Here is a 6,973-nt window from a genome sequence, read left to right as displayed (position 1 = left end):
TGTGTGTGTGTGTGTGTGTGTGTGTATGGCCAGTTCAACCCACCAGGGGGTGGGGCTGGCTGGCCTGTGGTGCTGGGGGATTGAACCGCGGTCCCTGTGCTTTGCTAAGCTTGTTCTAAGTAGGTGCTTTAGACCACTGAGCCATCTCACCAGCCCGATACATTTTAGATATACATAATGATCACATTCGTTACACAGAATTCTGCTGCTGCTCTTAGAGAAAGACAAAGTTAGGTTTCTGAGAGACAAACAGCCATTAATTGACCAATATATACCTTGAATTTTGTGTGTTTGGCTTAAGGCCACCTTTTCTAAGGTGCATCACTGATTTATTGACCTTAGCATACAACAGGCCTCAATGAAGCTCAGCTGGCACACATTTCTCCTCTCAAGGTATATCTCCAGTCTGTCAAGGTTGGGAATGATAGGTTCTGGCCCTAGTATGGATTGCTGATTTATTATGGTGTCATCTAACATGGCTGAAGCCCTGGAACAACAGCGTATCTTCCCAATGACCACTTTCTCCTTCTTCCCTATTCCATCTGGAATACAATTTCCTCTCACCTTTCACATGTACACGAGAGACCCAGTTCAGCTCCTTACAAGTAACAGAAGCTGACCCTCTCACTCCACCCCTAGCAAAAGGCCACAGAAGTCTCAGCCTTTTTGTTTCATGTCAGAGGATTTGGCCCTTCTGCCCTTGATCTATGTCTTTGGAGTTAATAAAGGGTTCTTTCATCTTTCCTATCTCTGCCAAAAAAAAACCTAACAGGGAACACTAGGCAGCATTTTAGTACTATACCTGGCACTTCCTTTTTCTCTCTGGTACTGGGAACTTAACACAGGGCCTTTATGTTTTATTATATTCCCAGTCCATTTTTGTTTTTTACTTTGAGACAGAGCCTTGCTGAGATGTTAAGTTTCCCAGGATAGGCTAAAAGTTGTGATCCTGGTGCTTCAGCCTCCCAGAGTGCTGGGATTGACACCATGCACCACTACACAGGCTTGGGGATCTTTTCAAACACTGAAATCACCAACATAAAGCACAGTAGTGGGACCCATTAAAATGACTGCTTAGGCAAGCACAGACACCAGGGTTTGATCTCTGGCAGCACATGCCTTGCTAGCCCCACACCAAGGGTGGCCTGATCCGCAACAGAGCCTGGGTATAGTGACTTGTATCTATAATCCCAGCACTGAGGAGGCTAAAAAAAGGATCATTATGAGTCCGAGCTGTGTAGTGAGACCCTGTACCAATCAAATATACAAAAAATTAAATAAATAAAAAAGGCACAGAAATGCAATAAAAACAGCACTAGACTGACCACAAAAAGGATCCCATTTGTTTACAACACTAAGAGTAAAAACAGAGCTCATAGGGGGCTTGCAGGTTGTCTCAGTTGTCTAAAGCGCCCGCTTCAGCAAACTCAGGCAAGCACAGGGGATCGACCACCGTTCCATCCCCAGCTCCACAAGCCACATCAGATCCACCCTTAAGGCAGCCTGAGCTAGGGGAAAAAAAAATCTTCTAAAAACAGAGCTGGCTATGTTCAGCTGGAAATCTGAGTATGAGCAAGCTATTCAAATTTCTCCTTGCTCTGTGCCCACCTATGATTGCAAAAGCATCATTTACATAGATCTGGGCCTACAAATACAGTTTAAAGTAGGTTAGGGCCAGGCAGATAGCTCAACAGCATAAGCACCTGCCTGGCAAGGCCAAGGTTCTAAGTTCCATCCATAGTACAAAAAAAAAAAAAAAAAAGTGGGTAAATTCGTGAATATGGAATTGAAGACCTATGAACATCACCTGCATATTGGAGAAAACAGATTTACTAAAGCCTCTCCCTTACAAAGTCAAATTGCCTGCCAAGGAGAAGGGCCCCAGCCCATGTCCAAAAGAAAGATAAAACTACAGAAGAGGCTGAGCCCAGTGCTTTGGCTAATACTTGTGATCCCCACACCAGATGGGGTTGAAGCAGGAGGGCTGCCAGGAGCTCAAGACCAGCCTGGACTACACAGTGCGACCCCACCTCAAAACCAAACCCCTAAGAGCTTACTCAGTGGGGCAAGTTGAGGTTTATGTCTCCATTTTGGGGGACCCTCTTCTCACCGCATCCAGGAACAGGTCAACTCTGACCTACCCCTTCCACCACTCAGAGACTTGAGAAAGTGCCAAGGGACATTTTGGTAATGACTTGGGGGTGCACCTAGCATCCAGGGGCTAGAGGCCAGGGTGCAACTAAATATTCTAAAGTGTGCAGCACAGCTCCCTACATCAAAGAATTACCCTGTCCTCAAATTTTAACACTGCTTGCCTAAGCTGTGGAACCTGGCCTCACAAATTCTGCTGTCACCTCTGACTTGAGTGCTCACTGGGTAACTGTAAACCAATACCAATGGTGAGGGCAATGAATACAATGTGTGAAAAGCCAGAATAATGAAAATATTCTCAGTATCCTCTGAAGGGGAACAGCTGGGAGCACTGGAGTGAATAAAAGAGGAAGTCATCTGCAAATCAGTGGTTTCAAATGCAAATACGGCAACGCACAAACAAATGCAGGTTAAGAATTTGGAAAAGATACTAAAATGCTTCCACTTTTGTCTTAAAATTTACATACTTAAGAAAAATGAAATATCAAACATCAAATTAAGAAATAACAGCAATCTTTAAAAAAAAAACTTTTTAAAACCTCACTTACCTTTGCAGTACTGGGGATTGAGCCCAGGGCTTTCATACTGAACTACATCTTAAACCCCTTTTTATTTGGGGTCTTGCCAAGAGGCCAAGCTGGCCCTCAGGGGTCCTACTTCAACCTTCCTTCCCAATAACTAAGATTACCAGTGTGCACTTTTATGCTCACCCAATCATGACATTTACGAAGTTATCGAAAGCATGTAAAATAGTTAAAGACATAGGGAACATTTGCATTTTAGAACAGAAAAAAAGAAAAAACAAGTTAAATATTATTATAAATGAATCTTCTCACTTTCTAGCTCACCTGTTTTTTTTTTTTTTTTTTTTTTTGTGGAACCAGGGATTGAACTCAGGCCCTTGCACTTGCCAGGGAAGCGCTTATTCTACTGAGCCATCTTCCCATCTTCCCAGCCCTCACCTGTTGCTTTTCTTTCCAAAAACCACTATGAAATGTTGCCCCTCTACCAACCTACCTTGGAGCCAGCTGATTATGGGCTGAAACCTCCACAAACTGAAATCTAAATAAACCTTCCCCACTTCAAAATAAATATAAATTAACTGACACTCCAACACTATAAACACAATAAATACAATTAAATTCAGATTAACCAAGCCAGGTGTGGGGGTACACACCTATAGTACCCACATTCTGGGAAGATGAGGCAGGACTGTTTGCCTGGACAATTTAGCAATTCAGAAAGAGCCTGTCTCAAAATAAAGAGCTGAGGATGCACCTCAGTGTGAAGGCCCTGGGGTTAATCCCCAGTAGCTAAGGAGAAAAATACTTTTCCAAGCTTTTCAAGTAATGAAACCAAATACACGTATTTCTAAATTTAATAAAACAAAATAAAAAGACTGAAAGAAAACACCATCAAAAGAACATAAATTTTTCAGTGCTTGAGAAATACCAGAAGTGTTTTAAATTAGCTCCTCCCACCACAGTTTTGGTTTTCTGAAGCAGGGTCTTGGTCTTGCTATGTTATCCAAGATGGCCTCAAACTCACTAATGTAGTCCCGGCTGGCATGGCACAAGTGATCCCAGTGCCTCAGCCTAAGAAGCTGGAAGGACAGGGGCCTGTGGCCACTCCAACTAAATTAGTTGGTTGTAAGCCTGCCCTATGGGTGATTAAGCTGGCTTGGTTAAAGGAGTACAGAAAAAAAAAATTTTTTTTGAGAAAGGGTCTTGCTACATAGCCCAGACTGGCCTCCAACTTTGGGTGATCTTCCTGCCTCAGCCTCCCCAGTGGTGGGATGAAAAGTGTGTGCCACAGCTGGGGCAAATTTTTTTAACATACTGAAATGATCCTGATGATATGGCGAGGTCTGAAAGCTGCTGCCTTAAATCAATTTAAATTCAATACTCATAAATGGGCACGAATTACGGCTGGTACATCAACTACACTTAAAATGGCCAAGGAACACCGTCATCTCAACTTTGAAAACAAGGATAAAACTTTTTTCTGCTGGGCTCAAAGTGGTTCTCACATACACCAGGCGTCACCCCCAGTCTGGGTACATCTCCACCCACAGGCTCAGCAGGCTGCAGGGAGCTTTACCTTCTCCAAGTGCAGGCGGGACAACAGCACCGGGCTGCAGCTCTGTGGGCTCTGGTTGTATGAGGGGTGGTACTTGTCGGGATGCCTCCACTCTGGGAGCCGCTGCCGGCCCCCGCGGTCGCGGTAGGTGCAGGCTCTGGCCAGCATGTCCCTGGGCAGGTGGCAGGACGTCCGCCCACACATGGTCGCGGCGCTCGCCCTGCAATTAGACAAGCTCGGGGAATGGAGCGCTGGGCCGGCCTCTGATACTAGAACTTTTTATCGTGTTATTTTGCTCAGGGTCCAGCTATGCACCCAGGCCGGCCAGGACTGGCGGCGACCCTCCTGCCTCAGCTGTCCGTGCTAGTAGCTGGCCACTGTAGTTTCCTGAAGGTTTTTGGGGATTTTTTGTTTTTTGTCTTTTGTCTCGCTATGCAGTTCGGGCTGGCCTCGAACTCCCTACTTGGCCAAACTGGTCTCGCACAGCCAGTAATCCTCCAGTCTGACCCTCCCAAATGCTGGCATTACAGGCTGCGCCACCAGCACCAGGCAGCCGCCCCTGCCGGGTGGGAGCAGATCCTCAGCCCCGCCGCGGTTCCCTGGAAACTTCCTGAAGCTCCCACTAGGCAGGGTTTGCAGGTGTCGCTCCCGCCTCTGCCCCCGGAAGTGGAAAACAGAGTCCCCAGGCCGACTCCGAGATCGGACCCTGTGGTACCGGAGCCCGCGCCCAGTCACGGGGGCCCTTCCGCCCCACTTCCGGCCCCGCTCAGTTTGCAGGATCGAGGGCGATCCAACCCGAATTCTGAGAGCGAGCAAAGGCTCAAGGCCTACGCCCCGGGGCCCTGTTCCGCCCCCTGGCACACGCCGGCCTCAGAATCCGCTCCGCGCGTCGCCTCACCGTTCCTCGGCTGGTCCGCTGCCGCCGCGGCTTCCCTCACAGCGACGCGCGCGCTCAGCTTGGGTCCCGGCCCCGCCCCCGGGGAGGCCCCGCCCCGGGAGGCCCCGCCCCCAAGCGTGCCGCAGCGTCTTCCGGAAACACCCGTGCGGCGCCAGCTGGGGCTTGTGGCAGAAGCTGCCAGGGATCGACCCCCTACTTCCTCCTCGCGCTGGTTCTTGGGCGCCCCACTGCCTCGATTCGTCCTGGTGGCTACTCAGGGTGGGCGAACTAGAGAAATGGGAAAACCGCAGGGCCCCACAATTTGCCTGACCCACTGAGCACCAGAGCAAGCCCTGTGGCTCCCCCACCCTGACACACAATCCACCGACCTCCTAGAATGACTCCATACACGGTATCAATACCTGGGTCCTCTGCCAAGCTACATCCCCGGCTTCTTACTTTGAGACAGGGTCCCACCACATTGCCCAGGCAGCTTGAATTTGGGGTAATCCTGCCCGTTGAAGCTCCCATTTTAAAAACAAGCACTTGTAATGTATTTGGGCCACACTTGTTGAGAATTGAGAGCTTGGCTCACTACTCCCAGAACCTAACAATGTGGAAATCCGGGCAGACCCCTCGAACCCTGGAGGACCCCACTTATCACCTAGGGAGGGGTGGTGAAGGCACCAGAGCAGCTACTCCTTGGGCTGGGGTTTGGACCTGGGTAGCACTGGTGGGACAGGGCAGGAGACAAACCCCAAGGATGAGCCTGCAGAAGATGCGATCTGTCCATAAATACATGCTCATTTATTGTATAGAGAGGGGATCCATTTCTTGGGAATAAATTCAAGAACGAGTCCAAGTTTTATTTTTGAAGTCCCCTTGCAGGCAAGTAGCATAATCTAGAAAAAACTAAAACCATCCTGTTTTGAAAAGTTATTTTTAAGCAATTCTGAACAAGAGGAACAGAATTTAAAACAACCATAATGATAGGTTTGTTTCTAAGTACAGTAGCTGGGGAAGTAATTTCCACAAGACTCCTGCAAAAAGAAAGGGGGGGGCAGGGAAATGGCTCAGTAGAATAAGCGCTTCCCTGGCAAGCACAAGGCCCTGAGTTCAATCTCCGGTTCCACAAAAAAAAAAAGCCAAGACTTCCGCATAGTGTTAGGAGGCCTCCCGGCCCACAGATGCCAAGATGAAGTCAACTGGCAGCTCTTCTGAATTTCGGACTGTCACCTGCATTGTCACTGTGTCCAAAAGCAACAGCCGAGCACACACAAGGATGTCATGACCACCCCAGAACAGGCCTGGTTGGAAAGAGAGAGGTAAGGCTGAGTGAGGCAGAAGGGCTGCAGGCCAGACCGAGGCTGTGCTTTGCAGCATCTGTTCAAGGCTGCACTGGAGTACAGCAGGGTGAGGTCCCTGAGTGTGGCCTGCACAAGTCACTAAGTCTCGCTGAAGCCCCGGTACCTGCAACCACAGAGCAGAGGGGAAAGGGTACTAACCATCAGTGAACTCCTGCCCAGCTCAGATGAATTCATGGTACATAAAGCCAGTATCCTATGTCATAAAGGCACTCACACAGAACAGTCCCACACAGAGCAAACCACAGAGCAGGTGGCTGCAAGTCCCAGGGGACTGAGCTGGTTCATTGTGGTCAGAAAGAATGAAGGTGAGGGCAGTCAACTGTGAGGTGTTTATAAACACTGAGCCAAAGTTTTAAAAATCACATTTCCTTCCACTGTTTTAGGAGTAACTGTATTTTTTTTTTTTTCCTTACCGGGGATTGAACTCAAGGCCTTGCACTTGCCAGGCAAGCACTTATTCTACTAAGCTGCCTCCCTGGTCCAGGTATAACTATATTGT

At 48.3% G+C, this 6,973-nt stretch overlaps 1 protein-coding gene across 1 annotated transcript in view; it reads right to left on the bottom strand.

Moving 5' to 3' along the window:
- The window catches only part of Hmces (5-hydroxymethylcytosine (hmC) binding, ES cell-specific), an 18,123-nt gene extending 12,912 nt beyond the window's left edge, over window positions 1–5,211 (bottom strand). The window contains exons 1-2 of the mRNA XM_004645603.2: window positions 5,129–5,211; window positions 4,252–4,450 (exon numbers count right to left, since the gene is read on the bottom strand). Coding sequence (XP_004645660.1) covers window positions 4,252–4,434 — 183 coding nt within the window. The 5' untranslated portion in view covers window positions 4,435–4,450; window positions 5,129–5,211. The remainder of the gene's footprint in view (window positions 1–4,251; window positions 4,451–5,128) is intronic.
- Window positions 5,212–6,973: the final 1,762 nt, after the last annotated feature.

This window comes from Octodon degus, unplaced genomic scaffold (genome assembly GCF_000260255.1).
Source record: "Octodon degus isolate 3935 unplaced genomic scaffold, OctDeg1.0 scaffold00233, whole genome shotgun sequence".
In the NCBI taxonomy this organism is placed as follows: domain Eukaryota; kingdom Metazoa; phylum Chordata; class Mammalia; order Rodentia; family Octodontidae; genus Octodon; species Octodon degus.
Note: the sequence above shows the minus strand (reverse complement) of the source record. Positions and strands in the feature narration are given on the sequence as shown.